The sequence below is a fragment of the Bombina bombina genome, chromosome 8 (genome assembly GCF_027579735.1).
Source record: "Bombina bombina isolate aBomBom1 chromosome 8, aBomBom1.pri, whole genome shotgun sequence".
NCBI lineage: Eukaryota > Metazoa > Chordata > Amphibia > Anura > Bombinatoridae > Bombina > Bombina bombina.
Window position 1 is genome coordinate 198,538,495 of NC_069506.1, and position 23,364 is coordinate 198,561,858.

General features: G+C 36.8%; 1 protein-coding gene across 1 annotated transcript in view; it reads left to right on the forward strand.

Annotated features, from left to right (window-relative positions):
- LOC128638707 (cathepsin D) overlaps positions 1 to 23,364 on the forward strand; it is a 126,277-nt gene that overhangs the window by 85,631 nt on the left and 17,282 nt on the right. The window contains exons 4-5 of the mRNA XM_053690830.1: positions 2,972 to 3,090; positions 17,327 to 17,526. Of these exons, the coding sequence (XP_053546805.1) occupies positions 2,972 to 3,090; positions 17,327 to 17,526 (319 nt within the window). The remainder of the gene's footprint in view (positions 1 to 2,971; positions 3,091 to 17,326; positions 17,527 to 23,364) is intronic.

Below are 23,364 nucleotides of genomic sequence, written 5' to 3' on the forward strand. Positions count from 1 at the left end.
ATAAATAAATAAAACTAACTATTAAAATAAATAAATAAAACTAACTATTAAAATAAAAAAATAAAACTAACTATTAAAATAAAAAAATAAAACTAACTATTAAAATAAATAAATAAATAAAACTAACTATTAAAATAAATAAAAAAATAAAACTAACTATTTAAATAAATAAATAAAACTAACTAACTATTTAAATAAATAAATAAAACTAACTAACTATTTAAATAAATAAATAAATAAATAAATAAAACTAACTAATTATTTAAATAAATAAATGAAACTTAAAAACTGTAAAAAGAAAATGAAATAAGCAAAACTCACATACACTGATAGCAGATGTCCCTTTTTTCAGAAATAGGGGCCTATCTATCAAGCTCCGAATGGAGCTTGAGGGCCCGTGTTTCTGGCGAGTCTGCAGGCTCGCCAGAAACTGTAGTTATGAAGCAGCGGTCACAAAGACCGCTGCTCCATAACCCTGTCCGCCTGCTCTGATGAGGCAGACGGGAACCGCCGGAATTCAATACGATCGAGTACGATCGGGTTGATTGACACCCCCTGAGTCTGCAGGGGGCGGTGTTGCACCAGCAGCTCACAAGAGCTGCTGATGCAATGCTGAATACGGAGAGCGTATTGCTCTCCGCATTCAGCGATGTCTGTCGGACCTGATCCGCACTGTCGGATCAGGTCCGACAGATATTTGTTAAATAGGCCTCATAGACTCCAAATTGACACTCTTTTTCTGGAAAAAAATAATTTCCCCCTAAAATAGTAACAGCTTAAGAAACTTAAGGGGACATTAAACCCATAAAAACTATTTCATGATTCAGATAGAGGATACAAATTTTAAAAAGTTTTCAATGTACTTCTATTATCAAATGTATTAATTTTCTTGTTATTCTTTGTTGAAGAGATACCTAGATAGGGAGCGTGCACAAGCCTGAAGCCCTACATGACAGGAAATAGCGCTGCCATCTAGTGCTCCTGTTAATGTATTACACTGTTGCAAACCTGCTGCCATATTGTGCTGCAGACACGTGCACGCATTGAAGTAAATTAGAAAGTTGTTTCAAATTCTAGGTTCTATCTAAATCATGAAAGAAAGAAATTGGGTTTTATGTCCCTTTAATCCATTCTGATTCTGTCTGCACTGTTTTTAGTTATGGATAGATCAGAGATTAATGTATTATATTTATTTGTAACCCTATCAGTGACACTACTTTATTAACAAGCCTCTTCAATCATATTAATGTAATAAAGGGATATGACATAAAAATATATATTTTGTCATTCAGACAGAGCATCATTGTAAGAAAAGTTTCCAATTGACTTCTTTTATCAAATTTGCTTCATTTCCATGATATTCTGTGTTGAAGAAATACCCAGGTAGGCATCTGGAGCACTACATGGCAGGAAAAAGTGCTGCTATAGAGTGCTCCTAAGCATACATCCCTGCTTTTTGTCAAAAGCTACCAAGAGAAGGAAGAAAAAATGATAATACATTAGAAAGTTGTCAAAATCACATGCTCTCTCTGAATTGTGAAAGAAAATGTGGGTTTCATATCCTTTTAATTGCTAATGATGTAGTAGTATAATACAGTATTACCTTATTGATTAATGAATGTATTATTATATTTACTTTCATTATGTTTTTGTGTTCTCATTTTTTTTTTAAGCATCATGGTTTCTTATGTCTACTTTTCTCTTTGAAATTAAAGGGACATTCCAGTCAAAATTTAAATGCACATAGATGAATTACATATTTGAATAGAAACATATTTGCAATATACATTTCTTAGCAAAAATGCTTCTAGTAAAAGGTATCACTGTTTTAGTGTTAACATTTTTCTCTGCAAGTGCATGTGAAGCATAGTTAGATATTGTCACTGTACCCACATTTAAAATAATACAGCTGCTCAGATCATCACTTGGGCTTGTATCATGTCAGCAATGAACAAATTGAGTAATTACCAGATGGTACCAGCACTTTAGGCTCTCTAAGCAAGTGCTGTGTTTAAAATGCTGGTGCACGGTGCATACTTAAATACACTTTTGAAACAGCTATAGCTTTTATTAGAAGCATTTTTGCTAATGCATGTATATTGCAAAATTGCTTCTATTCAATACCGAAATGCATCCATGTGGTTTCAAATTTTGGCTGGAATATCCCTTTAAATGTTCTCATTTTTATCACAAATCTCACAGATCTTTTCTCATAAAAAGTCTATGGGGCCTATTTATCAAAGGTCTTGCGGACCTGATCCGACAGTGCGGTTCAGGTCCGCAAGACCTCGCTGAATGCGGAGAGCAATACGCTCTCCGCATTTAACATTGCACCGCCGCCCCCTGCAGACTCGCGGATGGCCATTCGGCCGCCAGATTTCCGGCGATTCCTGTCCGCCTGCTCAGAGCAGGCGGACAGGATTATGGAGCAGCGGTCTTTAGATCGCTGCTTTATAAATTGTGTTTCTGGCGAGTCTGACCATATTTCCGCTTTAAAAAGGGACACATATGAAAAACACATATGTCAGGGTTCTTATAAAAGAACATTATTCAAAGCATTTCTTTAAACAGCCCTGACATATGTATTTTTCATATGTGTCCCTTTTTAAAGCGGCAATATGGTCAGCCTATATATAAGCTGTAACTCATAACACGTAAACTATATACCATTTAAATGCCCTTTGATTTTACAATATCTGCTTACTATATATGGAAATAAATGTCTCAGAGCTATACATAGCGACTGGTATGTTCTTTTTTGATAATACTGTTTTTAATAGTAGTTAAAATGCAACTACACTATGGTAAATGGATTTAAAAAAAAAAATCTACATGTGGAAGGAATATTTTTTAAACATCGTCACATAGATAATCATAAATTATGGTCAGATTCAGAATGTGCAAAGTACCATTTATAATTTACTATAATTCTAGCATTATGTGTCTATTGATGTTCCTTTTCTATATCCAGGGTTCCATAAAAAGTATAACTCCAAAACTTCTTCAACCTACAAGCAAAACAACACAGAATTCTCAATCCGTTATGGAACCGGTAGTCTCAGTGGGTTCCTAAGCCAAGACACAGTCACTGTAAGTGTTTTAGTACTTAGTACAAGAACGACGTGAACAACAGTAATAAGAAAATCTAAACTGCTTGATCATTATATTGCACTATTGCTTGCATTAAACGATTGTTTAACCTCTGTAGAAAACCTTATTAAATGATTTATCTACTCATGTAGACTGATATGATGAATTTTATAGAAAAATCATTGGATAAACCTTTTTAAAAAGTTTGTGATCAACTTGATAGTTATATCCACATTAAGGGATATCAAACCCAAACATTTTCTTTTGTGATTCAGACAGAGCCTACCATTTAAAAAAAAAATCCAGTTTACTTCTGTGATATTCTGTGTTGAAGAGATACCTAGGTAGGTCTCCGGAGCATAGCATGACAGGAAATAGTGTTCCCATCTAGTCCTCTTGCAAATGGATAACTTTCTTGCAAAACTGCTACATGTAGTATTCCAGAAATGGGCCGGCTCCTAAGCGTACGACCCTGCTTTTCAACAAAAAGAGCACAAAGAAAAATTGATAATAGAAGTAAAATAGAAAGTTGTTTAAAATTGCATGCTCTATCTGATTTATGAATGAAAAATGTTTCATATCACTTTAATGGTGCCATAAGAAAATGATCTAATGCTTTAAAATATTTTCTTATTGTATTTCTCTGCCCCTTTAATTGCATTGTTCATAATACCCCATTGGTAAGATGAGAGAAACAATTACTTTTACCCAGTAAGGAATTAAAGGTCCAGTCAACACAGTAGATTTGCATAATCAACAAATGCATGATAAGAAGACAATGCAATAGCACTTAGTCTGAACCTCAAATGAGTAGTAGATATGTTAAATAAATTGCAAAGTTATGTCTTTTTCCACTCCCACTGTATCATGTGACAGCCATCAGCCAATCACAAATGCATATACGTATGTGCTGTGAACTCTTGCACATGCTCAGTAGGAGCTGGTGACTCAAAGTGTAAATATTAAAATACTGTACACATTTTGTTGATGGAATTAAATTGGAAAGTTGTTTAAAATTGCACTTGAGTGTCCCTTTAAGCCAAAGACCTTTCTATGAAAATTTAGGAATTACCTCAAGCCTGTAGTATACTCTAATGGAATGGAATTAGCTCAATTAAGTTAGTCATAGGTCTTCATTCACTTAGAGCATGAAGCATCATCTCTTTTTTGTTCCTGAGATAGCCTCAGCATACTTTTTTGACTCAATTAATAAGATGATGAATGTGTGGAGTGAAGGTAACATGCAAGTAAATCCTATAAAGTGTATCCTTTAGCCTCTACTTAAAGTGATTGTAAACTTTGATGAAATAGTGCCCGGTTTTTAAAAATACTATTAAAAACAGGGGCACTTTCATTCATCAAAGTTTACATTGCAGCGGATTTTACAAATACCTTCTTCTTCTGAAATGCCGGATCACCGATCAGCAATCCGGAGTTTCAGGAGAAGAAGGTAAGTATTTATAAAATCTGCTGCAATATAAACTTTGGTGAATGAAAGTGCCCCTGTTTTTAATAGTATTTTTAAAAGCGGGCACTGTTTCATCAAAGTTTACATTCACTTTAAAGGGACGTGAAACCCCATTTTTTTTTTCAAGATTCAAATAGATTATACAATTTTAAATAACTTTACAATTTATTTATATTATACAAACCACAGTAGCCCCCACACACATAGAACATCAGACAAACATCTGATAAGATAAAGTAAAAAAGCATTGTTAAAAACATAGATTAAAATCATGAGCCTAACAAGTGAGCTGCTTGCAGGTAAACAGAGACTCCACGGCATACGCGTTTCATGCGGTTGCACACTTGTTCACTGCCTTGTGGAGTCTTGCTACTCTGTATTATTTAAGCTTAATTTCTTAAAGAGACATACATCAATAAAAGAAGACAAATATATATCCAGGTGGCCCTCTTTTTACAACGGTTCAATTTACACCATTTCAGAATAACAACCTTTTTATCCAGTCATGTGACTGCTATTGAAAAGCATTGAGAAGCAGTGTATTTATTAAAATAGCCAGTAGGTGGAGCTGTCCGCTTGTGTTACATCAAAGCCAAGCAAGCTGAAATTAATCAGTTTAACCAGACCTGAGCTATTGAGCAGATTTCAAAGGAACAAGATCTTCCTGTCTATAAATCAGTCCAGATTGGAATGCATAGAAAGAACTGTTTGCAGAAAAATGCAAGTGAAGTCAGTGTTGTGTGATTATTTTATTCGGTTTATAATGGTGTTTAGCAAATGTTTTTGTTCATTTAACTTAGTTTAATTATATATTCTGTGTTGTGTGATTATTTTATTAGGTTTATAATGCTGTTTAGCATTTAAAGTCTTCATTTCAAAGCTTTAAAAATAATGTATTAGGTGTTACTTATGACAATTTTGAGTGGGGCCTGGAACCTATCTCCCTCACTTCCCATTGACTTACATTATAAACTGGGTTTCAATTTACAACGGTTTTGATTTACAACCATTCCTTCTGGAACCTAACCCCGGCGTAAACTGATGCCTACCTGTAAATAGATACCCGCTGTATGCCAGTGACGTGCAGTGACGTCAGAGGTTGGTGAGGCAGTGGCTAGGATACGCCTTCATTCTTTAGATATCCTTTGTTGAAGAAATAGCAATGCACATGGGTGAGCCAATCACATGAGGTATCTATGTGCAGCCACCAATCAGCAGCTACTGAGCATATTTAGATATGATTTTCAACAAAGGACATCAAAAGAATGAAGAAAATTAGATATTAGATGTAAATTGTAAAGTTATTTAAATTTGCATATGGGTTTCATATGGGTTTCATGTCCCTTTAAATGGTGTCTTGGAAAACTGGTCAACTTATTAAACATCTGATTTTAGTCTAAAAGGATTGTAACAGAAACTCTTGCCAGATAACACAATGCTTGCTCTGATTATGAGATCTAGAAATCCATGCCCATTAAAATATGTTTAAAACATACTTTTTACTTTAATGCTGCAAATTATGCTTATAGATTCTTTCATTACATAAGGGATGAGAGTCATAGGGGGAGGAAGAGAGACAGAGAGAGAAAGAGACCATGGGGAGAACAACACATAAGGAGAGAGATGGATAGATAGAGAGAGAGACACACACACACACAAGGGGGGGGGGGGACCACTGCATTTTAAAGTAATAAAACAGCAGAGCTACAGAGAGTTCATAAAATTAGTCTATAATTTAGTGTGAAGTACAGAGGCAAGCTGCTAAGTTAGTGGGTGTAAAGTTTGAGTAAACAAAATACAAAAACGACCCTGCTGTAAAAGAGTAAAAAACACTAAACCACATTCATTAAATTATCATTTTCACTAACAGAATCCCTTACAGTAAAATCTTACTTCAATGTGGCTGAACAGAAACATTGCTCTCTGTGCCTCTCTTCCTGCTCTGTAAGGATTCAGGAAGTGACAGTGGCACATTCCACTGCACTTAGAGGGGAAGAACAGAACTCTCTTTTTCACTTTAGCAAAGCTAGCAGGTTCACAGGACAGCAACAAAATATATGAAAGTTGTTTTTTTCCGTTTTTGTTTTGTTTTATATGATTTAACATCCAGCCCCAACCCTATGTTCCACTTACTAATGCCTCTCGCTGGATTGGTTCAGCCCAAATAGGACTGCCTCAAATAAAGCACTTATGGGCCATGCAATGATCTTAACCACTGTCATCCAGTAGATGGCGCAGCATGTTGTGTAATGGTGGGCAGACCTGCTTGTGCCTCTCCATTGCACAACATCTAGCTGTGAAAAAAAATGCTGGGGAAAAAAAATAAAATTTTTTTTTTAAAGCCAATAAAAAAAAAATATATTTTTGCCCATATGAAAGGTGAAGCACTGCCTCACCTGCCTCTAGTGACTGCACATCACTGCTGTATGCATATTTAAAAGCTTAACAGGGCTATACTGATGATGGAAGATGATGAGAATATATATTCATATGTGTTCATACAAAATGACCCACATCCTTTCTGGTTTAAGACCTTTAGGGAGACTTGTTTGCAATGAGAATATCCAAAATACTTCTCTTACACTCAATTTACTTTCTCGGTCTCCCCCTTGTCTCAACGCTGGAACGTGATCAATTGCCTGCACTGAAAGTATACTTGAGTAAATCTTTTCCTTATTGGGTCTTTTGGTCCTGCCTACGTACTGACGGGAGCAAACTTTGCATGTTAGTAAATAGACCACATGAGTGGCATTGCAGTTTATGTTGAATTTGATGTAGTTTTCCTTAGAAGTGGATGTTGAGGTGAACACACTACCTTCCACAACATAATCACAGCTTTTGCATATGCGATGTCTACACTTAAAAAAGCCCTTTGTGCCTGCTAACCATGTATGTTTGTTAATGTTAGGTAACAAGGAAGGGGATACACAGGAATAGTGTGATTTTTCTTGATGTTAACCTTACAGGAGATTTGGTCAATCATACAATTGATATAATGCTTTATTCAAAGCCGAGTGCTGGCAACACAATTTTAAGATCTAATTCATGTCATCCAAATCATACTATCATAGTGATCCCTAAAGGACAGTATATGAGGGGGAAAAGGATTTGTAAACGTGAAGAAAGTTATAATAAAAATGCAGCTGAATTAACCAGAAAGTTAGCAGAAAGAGGCTACAATTATGAGAGAGCTTTACATGCAGCAGATCAACAAGTAAATCAGATCTCGAGGGAGGAGTTACTTACCAAAAGGCACAAGCCTCACAACATAGAAAAGAAGCCCATGTTTATCACAACTTATAGCCAAGAGTATAATAATATCTGCAATATAATCAGGGAGTGTATACCCATTCTATACTCAGATCCCATCTTAAAAGAAGTAGTTAGAGAGGGATGCAATTTTGCATCAAAAAGAGGTAAAACAATTTTCAACAATGTATCCCCTTCCTTGCTACCTAACATTAACAAACAAACATGGTTAGCAGACAGAAAAGGCTTTTTTAAGTGTAGACATCGCATATGCAAAACCTGTGATTAAGTTGTGGAAGGTAGTGTGTTCATCTCAACATCCACTTCTAAGGAACACTACATCAAATTCAACATAAACTGCAATACCACTCATGTGGTCTATTTACTAACATGCAAAGTTTGCTCCCGTCAGTACGTAGGCAAGACCAAAAGACCCCATAGGGAAAGATTTCTAGAGCATTTGAGATCAATTGATGATCCTGAAAGTAGTGCACCAATAGTTTGTCATTTTAGGGATTTACACAACTCAGACTCAAGTATGCTTTCAGTTCAGGCAATTGATCACATTACGGTGTTGAGACGAACGGGAGACCGGGAAGGTAAATTAAGTGTAAGAGAGGTGTTTTGGATATTCTCTTTGCAAACAAGTCTCCCTTAAGGTCTTAACACCAAAACGGATGTGGATCATTTTGTATGAACACATATGAATATATATTGATTAGAACTATACAAAGTTTTTTTGGCACAATTATATTATTAAAAATGTTTTATTGTATATATTTTCATCATCTTCCATCATCAGTATAGCCCTTTTAAGCTTTTAAATATGCATACAGCGGGGGTATCTATTTATATATTTGTCTTCTTTTACTGATGTATGTCTCTTTAATAAATTATGCTTGAATAGTATAGAGAAGCAAGACTCCACAAGGCAGTGAACAAGTGCGCAACCGCACGAAACGCGTATGCCGTGGAGCCTCCGTTTACCTGCAAGCAGCTTACCTGTTAGGCTCATGATTTGAATCTGTTTTTAATGATGTTTTCAATAAATTGACTTTTATCTTATCAGATGTTCAGCTGATGTTTTCTGAGTGCAGGGACTACTGTGGTCTGTATTGTGTTCTGACGGTATTGACGAGTACCTCGCCCCCAGCATCTGGAGCTTTTTGCTAGAAGCCTGCTCTCCTATTGTGCCATTACTGAAGAGCCCCAGGGACAGTACTAGTGCGCCTCTGACTACCTTTGTACATATATGAATTTTTTTCATCTGAGTCAATGTAGACTGCCTCTTACATTCCCTAGTAAAACTGGACTTTATATATATTTTGATCAGTATTTTGTGGGCATTTGTATAGTGTATGGCTGAAGACGAGGCAGGTGTATTCAACTGAATAGATTCAGCGTAACAGGTGTTTTAAACAGCAAGCTTAACATGGAGACCTCTGAGGAGGAAGATTATGAGGCCCATTTATCAAGCCCCGAATGGAGCTTGAAGGGCCGTGTTTCTGGTGAGTCATCAGACTCGCCAGAAACACAAGTTATAGAGCAGCGGTCTAAAGACCGCTGCTCCATAACCCTGTCCGCCTGCTCTGAGCAGGTGGACAGGAATCGCCACAACTCAACCCGATCGAGTACGATCTGGTTGATTGACACCTCCCTGCTGGTGGCCGATTGGCCGCAAGTCTGCAGGGGAGGCATGGCACCAGCAGCTCTTGTGAGCTTCTGGTGAAATGCTAAATACGGAGAGCGTATTGCTCTCCGCATTCAGCAAGGTCTTGCAGACCTGATCCACACTGTCGGATCAGGTCCGCAAGACCTTTGATAAATTGGCCTCTATATGTTCAAAAGCACTGATGAGTCTTGTGAGTATGACAAAGCTGTAGATGAATACTCCATTATGTGCAGCATTGATACGTTATTTTATAAAATAGATGCCATGAGAAGGAGAGACATCAAATTGGATCTTGATATAAAAACATTCCTCATTTATAAAAAGAACAAAAGAATGCCCTGTGGACTACGTATTCGGAAGTTTCCATCATTTATAGTTACGGATCTTGAGTTCATTGCAAGTTGGAATGAAGCATTGGATATCTGCTCCTTTTCATTAATGGATCTATTAATTGAATTTAAAAAGAAACAGAGAGTACAACTTATTGGAGAAATTCGGGATATAAAAGAAAAATTAAGGTCTGTACAACATGATCTAGAATTTAAGAAATATGACTCACAATTTGAAAAAAATATGAATGCTTTCAAACAGGAATTGTGGGATTACAAATCATAAAAGATGACAAGAGACAGGAGGGACTTTGAGAACAAACAAGTATACAGTTGGTCATTGGGACAAACCTTTAGAAGGGATAAAAACAAACAAGCAGACCCCCTTTAAGAAAAATAAAAATAAATCCACAAAAGGTTTAAAACGTTACATTTTCTGATACAGAATACAAAATCGAATCCTCAGATAATGATAACAACTTAGAGGACATTGCTGTGTCTAATGTATCTGTATTGGGTACTCCAGGAGGAGATGAATCCCTAAACCAATCAAAAAACAGGAAGCACCATGCTAATCTGGGGGCAAGAAGAAAATAACACATCGAGGAGGGAGAGGAAAAAGGTCAAAGAAAATTTAGCCAGAAAAATACCGGAAAAAGTGTGGAAAAAAAACTTATCAAAACAGATTCCGGCAACTCAAGAAATATGCATAAACAAGAATGTTTTTAAGTTGTCTTCAGTGACTTTATCAGTAGACATGTGCAATTCGGTTCGGTTCGATTCGGAAATTCGGCAAATTCGGCAAATTCGGAGATTCGGATCGAACCGAATTTCCGAATTAAAATACTGCCGAATTTACCAAATAAATCCGAATTAGTTCGGATTTATTCGGTAAATTTGGATGGCCATGGATTACACTAGTATTGTACAGTATATTAGGTTATATCACTCTGCTATGGGTTACACCTAATATACAGTACATAATACTAGTCTAATCCCACCTAACACTTACCGAAATTCCGAATTTCCGAACCGAACCGAATCGAACCGAATCCAGCCGAATTTATTCGAATCCGAATGAATCCAAAACAAATCCGAACCGAATTTATTCAAATCCGAATGAATCCAAAACAAATCCAAACCGAATTGATTCAAATTTTTCCGAATTCGAATCGCTCCGAACCGAAATTCGAAAAAATCCGAATCGATCCGAACCGAACCGAACCAAATTTTTTCGCCATGCACATGTCTATTTATCAGACATTGAGTATAAAGTCTTATCAAAAAGACTTCATTTTGTTCCCACATGTCACTTTCATTTATTTTTCACTGTTTTAGATGTCAATAAGTTTGTGTGTAAACTTACCCTAAAGAAACATTTTTTTCAGGGTACATCTATTCCTTCAACCACTACCAGTGTTTTCGCTAAGATTGATTCTTAGGGAAAGATTTCTAGAGCATTTGAGATCGATTGATGATCCCGAAAGTAGTGCACCAATAGTTTGTCATTTTAGGGATTTACACAACTTAGACTCAAGTATGCTTTCAGTGCAGGCAATTGATCACGTTCCGGCATTGAGACAAGGGGGAGACCGAGAAGATAAATTAAGCGTAAGAGAAGTGTATTGGATATTCTCTTTGCAAACAAGTCTCCCTAAAGGTCTTAACACCAGAACGGATGTGGATCATTTTGTATGAACACATATGAATATATATTGATTAGAACTATACAAAGGTTTTAGGCACAATTATATTATTAAAAATGTTTTATTGTATATATTTTCATCATCTTCCATCATCAGTATAGCCCTGTTAAGCTTTTAAATATGCATACAGCGGGTATCTATTTATATATTTGTCTTCTTTTATTGATGTATGTCTCTTTAAGAAATTATGCTTAAATAGTACAAAGAAGCAAGACTCCACAAGGCAGTGAACAAGTGCTCAACCGCACGAAACGCGTATGCCGTGGAGCCTCTGTTTACCTGCAAGCAGCTCACCTATTAGGCTCATGATTTGAATCTATGGCCTAGATTTAGAGTTCTGCGTTAGCCGTCAAAAGCAGCGTTAAGGGGTCCTAACGCTGGTTTTGGCCGGCCGCTGGTATTTAGAGTTGTGTAGGTAAGGGTCTAACGCTCACTTTCCAGCCGTGACTTTTCCATACCGCAGATCCCCTTACGTCAATTGCGTATCCTATCTTTTCAATGGGATCTTCCTAACGCCGGTATTTAGAGTCTTGGCTGAAGTGAGCGGTAGACCCTCTACCGACAAGACTCCAGCCGCAGAAAAAAGTCAGTAGTTAAGAGCTTTCTTGGCTAATGCCGGTTTATAAAGCTCTTAACTACTGTGTTCTAAAGTACACTAACACCCATAAACTACCTATGTACCCCTAAACCGAGGCCCCCCCCCACATCGCCGCCACTATAGTAAATATTTGTAACCCCTAATCTGCCGACCGCACACCGCCGCCACCTACATTATCCCTATGAACCCCTAATCCGCTGCCCCTAACATCGCCGACCCCTATATTATATTTATTAACCCCTAATCTGCCCCCCCCCAACGTTGCCGCTACCTTACCTACACTTATTAACCCCAATTCTGCCGACCGGACCTCGCTGCTACTCTAATAAAGTTATTAACCCCTAAACCGCTGCACTCTCGCCTCGCAAACCCTATAATAAATAGTATTAACCCCTAATCTGCCCTCCCTAACATCGCCGCCACCTAACTTCAAGTATTAACCCCTAATCTGCCGACTGGACCTCGCCGCTACTATAATAAATGTATTAATCCCTAAAGCTAAGTCTAACCCTAACCCTAACACCCCCCTAAATTAAATATAATTTTAATCTAACTAAATAAATTAAATATTATTAACTAAAGTATTCCTATTTAAAGCTAAATACTTACCTGTAAAATAAACCCTAATATAGCTACAATATAACAAATAATTATATTGTAGCTATTTTAGGATTTATATTTATTTTACAGGCAACTTTGTATTTATTTTAACTAGGTACAATAGCTATTAAATAGTTATTTACTATTTAATAGCTACCTAGTTAAAATAATTACAAAATTACCTGTAAAATAAATCCTAACCTAAGTTACAATTAAACCTAACACTACACTATCAATAAATTAATTAAATAAATTAACTACAATTACCTACAATTAAAAAAACTAAACTAAATTACAAAAAAACCCCACTAAATTACAAAAAATAAAAAAAGATTACAAGAATTTTAAGCTAATTACACCTACTCTAAGCCCCCTAATAAAATAACAAAGCCCCCCAAAATAATAAAGGTCCCTACCCTATTCTAAATTAAAAAGTAACCAGCTCTTTTACCAGCCCTTAAAAGGGCTTTTTGCAGGGCATGCCCCAAAGTAAACAGCTCTTTTGCCTGTAAAAAAAACCACAATACCACCCCCAACATTACAACCCACCACTCACATACCTCTACTCTAACCCAAACCCCCCTTAAATAAACCTAACACCACCCCCTGAAGATCTACCTACCTTGAGTCGTCTTCACCCAGCCGGGCACCGATGGACCAAAAGAAGACATCCGGAGCGGCAGAAGTCTTCATCCTATCCGGGCAGAAAAGGACATCCGGACCGGCAGACATCTTCATCCAAGCGGCATCTTCTATCTTCATCCATCCGACGAGGAGCGGCTCCATCTTCAAGACCTCCGGCGCGGAACATCCTTCTTCAACGACGACTACCCGACGAATGAAGGTTCCTTTAAGTGACGTCATCCAAGATTGGGTCCCTCGAATTCCGATTGGCTGATAGGATTCTATCAGCCAATCGGAATTAAGGTAGGAAAAATCTGATTGGCTGATTGAATCAGCCAATCAGATTCAAGTTCAATCTGATTAACTGATTCAATCAGCCAATCAGATTTTTCCTACCTTAATTCCGATTGGCTGATAGAATCCTATTTTCTATTTAATAGCTATTGTACCTAGTTAAAATAAATACAAAGTTGACTGTAAAATAAATATAAATCCTAAAATAGCTACAATATAATTATTTGTTATATTGTAGCTATATTAGGGTTTTATTTTACAGGTAAGTATTTAGATTTAAATAGGAATACTTTATTTAATAAGAGTTAATTTATTTCGTTAGAATAAAATTATATTTAACTTAGGGGGGTGTTAGGGTTATGGTTAGACTTAGCTTTAGGGGTTAATACATTTATTATAGTAGCGGCGAGGTCCGGTCGGCAGATTAGGGGTTAATACTTGAAGTTAGGTGGCGGCGATGTTAGGGAGGGCAGATTAGGGGTTAATACTATTTATTATAGGGTTTGCGAGGCAGGAGTGCGGCGGTTTAGGGGTTAATACATTTATTATAGTGGCAGCGAGGTCCGGTCGGCAGATTAGGGGTTAATAAGTGTAGTTAGGTAGCGGCGATGTTGGGTGGGGCAGATTAGGGGTTAATAAATATAATATAGGTGTCGGCGATGTTAGGGGCAGCAGATTAGGGATACATAGGTATAATGTAGGTTGCGGCGGTGAAAGGAGCGGCAGATTATGGGGTTAATAATATAATGCAGGTGTCAGCGATAGCGGGGGCGGGAGATTAGGGGTTAATAAGTGTAAGGTTAGGGGTGTTTAGACTCGGGGTTCATGTTAGGGTGTTAGGTGCAGACTTAGAAAGTGTTTCCCCATAGGAAACAATGGGGCTGCGTTGGGAGCTGAACGCTGCTTTTTTGGAGGTGTTAGGTTTTTTTCAGCCCAAACTGCCCCATTGTTTCCTATGGGGGAATCGTGCACGAGCAGGTTTTAGCTGCTTACCGCTACCGTAAGCAACGCTGGTATTGAGGGTTGAAGTGGCGGTACATTAGGCTCAACGCACCCTTTTTGGAGCCTAACGCAGCCCCTCAGACAACTCTAAATACCAGTGTTGTCTTAAGGGTGCGTTGGGGAAAAAAGCGGCGTTAGCTACGTGGTCTTTACCGACAAAACTCTAAATCTAGGCGTATGTTTTTAACAATGTTTTCAATAAATTTATTTTTATCTTATCGGATGTTCGGCTGGTGTCAGGGGCGAAACTTCTTAAATAAAAAATGTTGACCTGCCACTGCCTGCACTGATATCATGTAAGTGTGACATGATGCCTCACTAGTGTCTCTGACTACAGGGTTTATTGTTTCTGTTTTACACATTGGTGTTTATGTATGTATGTGTGTATGTGACTGTGTGTGTATTTATGGATGTATGTGTGTGTGTGTATGTGTGTATGTATGCATGTGACTGTGTGTGTATTTATATATGTATGTGTGTGTATGTATGTGTGTATGTGACTGTGTGTGTATTTATGCATGTATGTGTGTGTGTATATGTTTGTGAAAGCAGCAAATTACAGACCTTGCTACTACAGCATGGGGGGGGCGGGGGTAATCAGTGTCACTATACAGTACCACTATATACAGTACGGCAGGGCTGGACAATGTCACAGACTACTGTGGTCACTTTATAAAGTACTGGGGCGGGTAGGGTCAGGCCAGCCATCTCACCGGCAGATTACAGACTGTGTCACTGACTATATACAGTACTTGTGGGTTAAACAATGTCTCTATATACAGTAATAGGGGGTCAGACCATCTCACAGACTATGGGCACAGGGTACCTCCTTCTGCAGACATGTAATCTGATTCACATTTTTTTTTTCTGTGTTAAATGAAAAAAAAAAAAAAAAGATATTTATCAAATACACCTTTTTTTTGAGGTGGGGTGGGGGGGGGTGCTTCTTAGATTCTTGCACCTGGGCCCTGTGGTTTCTAGTTACGCCTCTTGCTGGTGTTTTCTGAGTGTGGGGGCTACTGTGACCTGTACTGTATTCTGGCGGTATTGACTCGTACACCGCCCCCAACATCTGGAGCTTTTTGCCGGAAGCCTACTTTCCTATTGTGCCATTACTGAAGAGCTCCGGGGACAGTAGTAGTGTGTCTCTGACTACCTTTGTACATTTATTTATATTATATTTGCTTTGTTATCCTTTGTTGAAGATGAAGTAATACACCACTGGGAGATACCTGAACACATCAGGTAAACCAATGACAAGAGGCATATATGTGCAGCCACCAATCAACAGCTAGCTCCCAGCTCACCCTGCATCTGATCCTACCTAGGTATTCTTTTCAATAAAGGATAGCAAGAGAACAAAGCAAATAAGATAATAGATGTAAATTGGAAAGTTGTTTTAAATAAAATTGCTTTATCTATCTGAATCATGAAAGAACATTTTTGGTTTTCATATCCTTACACTTGGTCCAGTTTTATTGTGATGACACCCAGCATGACAAAAAAATAAATGCAAGCTTTAAACTGACTTTAAATTTAAAATGTAACAAATAAATACATGAAATTACCATTTTTTTAAATATTTGTTCATGATTAAATTAAATTACTTAATTAAAATTCTTAAAAATATCTACTCAGATATACAAGTAAATATAGAAGTTAAAACTTAGATGCAGATAAATGTGTTTTTAACTAAGTTAATTTGCTTTTGTATTTGCATATTTCAGGTATATAAATATAAATTAAATATACATTGTGTGTATATTTTTTGTAAAATGTTCTACAGTTCTTTTTTAACAACTATTTCTGATCTTGAAAAACACCTTTTAAATGCTTTTGTGACATGTTGCTGTCCACCAATATCGCTGTGAGAGTTGTCTTTATCAGCCAATGACAGCTTCTGTTCTATGGACCAATTAGGCACTTCCTGTTAGTTTTAAAATAAAAGCTTTAAATTAACCTTTTATATATATTTATATTTTATATAAAATATATTTTAACTTGTTTTAAAAAGATTTTTCTTATTAATTATTTTGAGTTGTATTTAGTAGTGAAACACATACACTGCAGGGCTGAGTTTAATGCTAGATATCTTTGTGTTGTATGTAAATCATAACAACACAATACCAAATACAGAGACCCAACTTCACAACATATTTTAACAGATGTTCGACTATTCACAATAGATGCATAGGGGGAGATTTAAGCAGCGGATGCTGCTTTCTATTCCCAAAGTTTCTGGCTCACGGAAATGTAAGTTAAGGAGCAGCGGTCTTCCGCCACCTTTGCAATCATCCCGATCGGACCGGGATAATTGACACCCCCTACCAGCAGCCGATTGGCCGTGAATGTGCAGGGGGCGGCATTGCACAAGCATTTTACAAGAAATGCTTTTGCAATATTAAATGCTGACAGCGAATCATGTCCGCCCGGCACTTGTTAAATCTACCCCAAAGTCTGAGATATTCACTGCCTCTCTGTTGTTACAGGCAGGCAGTAGCAAACTAATGCAACTTTAAAAAAATATATATCTACTTGTTATTCTCAGACTAATCTTTTCTTTCTATCTAGCATTTATTTAGTGTTTAATGTTCATTTAAGCATCATTGATGTATGACCTGTTAGTACTTACAAATATAAGATTGTAATAATGATAACCATGGTAATATCTCTCTTCTTCTTTTTTTTCTACAGATTGGAACCACACAAGTCCCAAACCAAACATTTGCTGAGGCAGTCAAGCAGCCTGGTATAGCCTTTGTTTTTGCTCACTTTGATGGCATTCTTGGAATGGGATATCCAAATATCTCTGTTGATGGTGTCCTTCCAGTTTTTGACAACATGGTGCAACAGAAGCTGGTAGAAAATAACATATTTTCGTTTTACTTGAACAGGTTAGATATGTCCATTATTTTATACCATTGTCATATGCAGATAGACGTAAATACATAAAAATAGTACTCTTTTTGTTAAAGGGACATTGTACACTAAATTTTTCTTTGCATAAATGTTTTGTAGATTATCCATTTATATAACCCATCTGGGAGTGTTTTTGTAACAATGTATAGTTTGGTTTATGTTTTAAGAACATTGTGCTGATTTTCAGACTCCTAACCAAGCCCCACAGTGTCAGATGTATACTGATGTATACAGACTTCTGTTTATGTTATCTGTCTTTTCATAAGCAAGGAGAGGGGAGAGATGAGTATCTGCTCTTCTTTTTTACCCAGCCCCTTTCAGTGGGTGTCTCAGCCTAACCTCCTCAACAGTGCTAAGCTGGGAGCTTCTAAGTAAGATTTTAAAATGTTTTACACTGGATTTTTAGATCAGTATCTGTGCATATTCTTCTTTATAGTAGTGTCTATTACATGCAGTTATATGAAAATTGGTATATATACTGTCCATTTAAAGGGGCACCATATCTATTTGGAGGATCTACATATGAATTACAAATTTTTGTTCTGCAATTATAGAGCTGCTGCTAGTGTGAATGATCATTGCAAGCTTGTAACTGGAATCTCAAGAATAGTGATTTATAATATGCCCCAGACAACAACTAGAAACAGAAGCTTGCTGCTGATAGGTGGCTACACATATATGCCTCTTTGTCATTGGCTCACCCGATTTGTTGAGCTAGCTCTCGGTAGTGCATTGCTGCTCCTTCAACAATGGATACCAAGTTAATAAAGCAACTTTCATAATAATAGTGAACTGAAAAGTTGTTTAAAATTGCAACTTCTGTTTGATTTATGAGTTTCATGTCCCTTTAAGAGTTTTTCAATTCTGAGAACTGGAAGTGCAGATGGCAGGCTTCATGAGCCTAAACTTGCTACATATCTGTCCGTAATTGGTTTTTAAACCTGTCCTCAAGCCTCCCCAACAGGTCAGGTTTTCAGGATTACCCTGGATGAGAGCCGGAAAAATAACTATGTTTACTAATCAGCTGATTATTTACCTGTGCTCCAGTTCAGATCCTCAAAATCTGGCCTATTAGGGGAGCCTGAGGGCAGGTTTAAAAACCAGTGGCTTAATCAAAGATGATAAGATAATTAACTACAAAACAGTGCATATGTTGCTAACAAAATGACAGTGATTTGCTGTGTTTGCTCTACTAATAAGTCTGGATTGGCTCCTAAAATAAGATGGTGGTTTGGCTATTTAAAAACAATTGTAGCAAACTAGGAGTCAATGCATTGAAAACATTTTCAAACTCATCTGGTATGTTCACTTATTGCAACACGACAGAAAAATCTTGTCATTTCAAAGTGGTCACTGTCCTTTAAAAGGTGTATTAATACATCTTGAATTTTAGAAACCCCAAAATTATGATTATTATTATGTGTATTGTTTTTTTTTTTATATTTAGCAACAGACTGGTGCCTGCTCTTGTTTCAAGTGAAAGTACCTGTTGTTCCCTGAGTAAGGGCCAGTTATAAAAGAAAATATTGGACAGCTTTGCTTTGTCAGGAATACATTCAGTGAAACAAATATGATACGTCTATCCCAAGCAATGTGAAGATATGTTATACTGCATTTATATCTAACAGCTCATCAAAACAGAGATGGCCAAAAATAGGAGCATCTTTATATATTCCACGTTAATTTGTTCACATATTATGGAGAGTTGCAAGATATTCTTGTTTTTATTTACAGCACAATTCAAATTAAATACTTTCAGTCTACTAAATAGAAACAAACATTGGGACAGCACTTAAAATAATTTGGCAATTCTGGCATACTCTTCTCATTAAAGGGACATGAAACCCAATTTTTTTTCCTTCATGATGCAGACAGAACATACACTTTTAAACAATTTTCCAATTTACTTCTATTATCAAATCTACTTCATTGTTGAAAGAGCATCATTGCACCGCTAGGAGTTAGCTGAGAAATTATGGTGATCCAATGACAAGAGGGATATATGTGCAGCTACCAATAAGCCGCTAGCTTAGAGTAGTGTACTGCTGCTACTGAGCTTACCTAGGTATTCTTTTTAACAAATGATACCAAGAGAATGAAGTAAATTAGATAATATAAGTAAAGTTTTTTTTAAAATTGTGAACCATGAAAGAAAATTGTGTGTTTCATGTCCATTTAACTGTTTAAAGCTTTTATGTTTTGGATTGCTGTATGTCCAGTTTGTCCAGACCCAGTCCCTCTTGAACAGAATGGATCAGGATTTAAGGGCAGCCTGATAGAATTCTATCCGCCAATCGGAATAAAGGTTGAAAAAATCCTATTGGCTGATGCAATCAGCCAATAGGATTGAACTTCAATCCTATTGGCTGATCTAATCAGCCAATAGGATTGAGCTTGCATTCTATTGGCTGATTGGAACAGCCAATAGAATGCGAGCTCAATCCTATTGGCTGATTGGATCAGCCAATAGGATTGAAGTTCAATCCTATTGGCTGATTGCATCAGCCAATAGGATTTTTTCAACCTTAATTCCAATTGGCTGATAGAATTCTATCAGTCAATCGGAATCTAAGGGACGTTAGTCATCGGAAAGAAGAGGATGCTCCGTGTCGGATGTCTTGAAGATGGACCCGCTCCACGCTGGATGGATGAAGATACAAGATGCCGTCTGGATGAAGACTTCTGCCCATCTGGAGGACCACTTCTCCCGGCTTGGATGAAGACTTCTCCCGACTTCGTTGAGGACTTCTTGCCGCTTCGATGAGGACTTCTCCCGGCTTCATTGAGGATCAATGTCGGATTTTCAAAACTGTAAGTGGATCTTCAGGGGTTAGTGTTAGGTTTTATTAAGGGTTTATTGAGTGGGTTTTATTTTAAGATTAGGGTTTGGGTCGCAATAGAGCTAAATGCCCTTTTAAGGGCAATGCCTATACAAATGCCCTTTTTAGGGCAATGGGGAGCGTAGGTTTTTTTAGTTAGGGTTTTATTTTGGGGGTTGGTTGTGTGGGTGGTGGGTTTTACTGTTGGGGGGTTGTTTGTATTTTTTGCCCCCAAAAGGCCCTTATAAGGGCTATTGGTAGTTAAGTTTAGGCTAGGGGTTTTTTTTATTTTGAGGGGGGCTTTTTTTATTTTGATAGGGCTATTAGATTAGGTGTAATTAGTTTAAATATCTTGTAATTTGTTTTTTATTTTGTGTAATTTAGTGTTTTTTTTTGTAATTTAGGTAATTGTATTTAATTTAGTTAATTGTATTTAATTTAGGTAATTTATTTAATTGTAGTGTAAGGTTAGGTGTTAGTGTAACTTAGGGTAGGTTTTATTTTACAGGTAAATTTGTATTTATTTTAGCTAGGTAGTTATTAAATAGTTAATAACTATTTAGTAACTATTCTACCTAGTTAAAATAAATACAAACTTGCCTGTGGTAAAATAAATACAAACTTGCCTTTTATAGGTAAGTATTTAGTTTTAAAAAGGAATTATTTAGTTATTAATTGTAGGTTTTATTTAGATTTGTTTTAAATATATTTAAGTTAGGGGGTGTTAGGGTTAGGGTTAGACTTAGGTTTAGGGGTTATTAAATTTAATATAGTGGCGGCGACGTTGGGGATGGCAGATTAGGGGTTAAAAATATTTAACTAGTGTTTGTGAGGCGGGAGTGCAGCGGTTTAGGGGTTAATATGTCTATTATAATGGTGTCGACATTGGGGGCAGCAGATTAGGGGTTAATAAGTGTAGGTAGGTTGCAACGACATTGGGGCGGGACATTAGGGGTTAATAAATATAATGTAGTGGCGGCGACGTTGGGGGCAGCAGATTAGGGGTTAATAAGTATAATGTAGGTGTCAGCGATGTCCGGAGCGGCAGATTAGGGGTTAATAAATATAATGTAGGTGTCGGCGATGTCGGGGGCAGCAGATTAGGGGTTAATAAGTGTAAGATTAGGGGTGTTTAGACTTGGGGTTCATGTTAGGGTGTTAGGTGTAAACATAAATTTAGTTTCCCCATAGGAATCAATGAGGCTGCGTTACGGAGCTTTATGGAGACTTTTTCTCAGCCGGCTCTCCCCATTGATGTCTATGGGGAAATCATGCATGAGCACGTACAACCAGCTCACCACTGACTTAAGCAGCGCTGGTATTGGAGTGCGGTATGGAGCTCAATTTTGCTCTACGCTCACTTCTTGTCTTTTAATGCTGGGTTTATAAAAACCTGTAATACCAGCGCTGTAGGTAAGTGAGTGGTGACAATAACGTGCAAGTTAGTACCGCACCCCTAATAACGCAAAACGCGTAATCTCGACGTTTATGTTCAATGGAATTTTTATTTTTGGCTACCCCTTGCAAAATGTTTGTAGACAACTATGACATCTTTGTTGACAAAGACCTATAGAGGCACCTAGTTACAGCAACCTTTCATCAAAATGATACCAAACCCCTTACCTACATAACCTTTCACTATTTATCTGTTACCCCATGCATCTAACAATTTATAATTATTCCACCTTTCATATCATCCTTCCTGGAACCCAACACACCTGTCATCACATAATACCTTTTTCTAAGCTGCACATTTATTAAAGTGGACATTCACAAGTGCTATCACCAACAAAAAGGCTTAAACAAGCTTCATGATAGAAAAAAAAATACAGAAGTGCTTTTTCAGGACTTTTATTATTTTTTTGGATTACATACTGTATCAATGACTATTTTTATTTTTTTCATGGCCCAATATCATGTAGGAAAAGAAGTGTATTTTGAAGTAAGCAAACCCAATATGTCAGTCAGATGGATTGGAATCTAGGCTAATTAATTGTCATAAGTATACCTTTTTTACAGACTGCAACACTCAGAACTTCAAATATAAAAATGAAAAGGCAGAAAAGAAACAACAAAACAAAATACTGGTGAAGTTTAGCCATGCTTTTATACAGTGTACCCTTCTTACAAGTTAAACACAAAAAACAAAGATTCCATAAACTTAAACAAATAAACACAAAATAAAGATTTTTTATGTTTAAAGTCCCAGTGGGATACACAGCAGAAAAGACAGTAATGAATTTCTGACACAAATGGTTAGCTAGAAAACTCTAAGATCCTATTAGTATAATATTTATATTATCATCATGACATTTAAAGGGACATTAAACTGCTAGGTAATGAAACCACAGTAGCATAGTTACTACATACCATGTTATTGTTTTTCGCATATTTTCACCCATTACAAGTGCTGGTAAGTAAAACTCTGCATCTTCTCACTGGGTGCCGCCATTTTGGAAATTAAGTATACTCACACACTGTGACAGAAGTGGTGGACATTTACAAATCAGCGATATTGTTGTCTTCTTGACAAGTCTTATTGTTCTCTTCAGTTTAGAGTGCACAATACAAAGCAGAAGCTGTATATTTTTCCAGTCGGTGCATTGATCTTTATTATTTTTGAGGCTTTTTTATATTTGTTATGTAACTTTTAAACTGTGTAAAAAAATATGTGAATATGTAAATCTTCTGTTTTCTGTTGTGTAAGCCAACTCAAAGTGTAAGGTATAGCTGTCAAAAAGCAGAAGCTTTCCTAATATGTGACAGCGCACTGTTTCTATCACAGGATGCAACAATACACGAGTTACAAGATGGCGGTACACTGTCTAAAGATGCAGACTTTTACCAGCTGGCTTCTGTAATGGGTTAAAATAAGAGCATGGCTTTAAAGGGACATTCCAGTCAAAATTAAAAATACACATAGATAAATAACATATTTGGATAGAAACATATTTACAATATACATCTACTGGCAAAAATGCTTCCAGTAAAAGT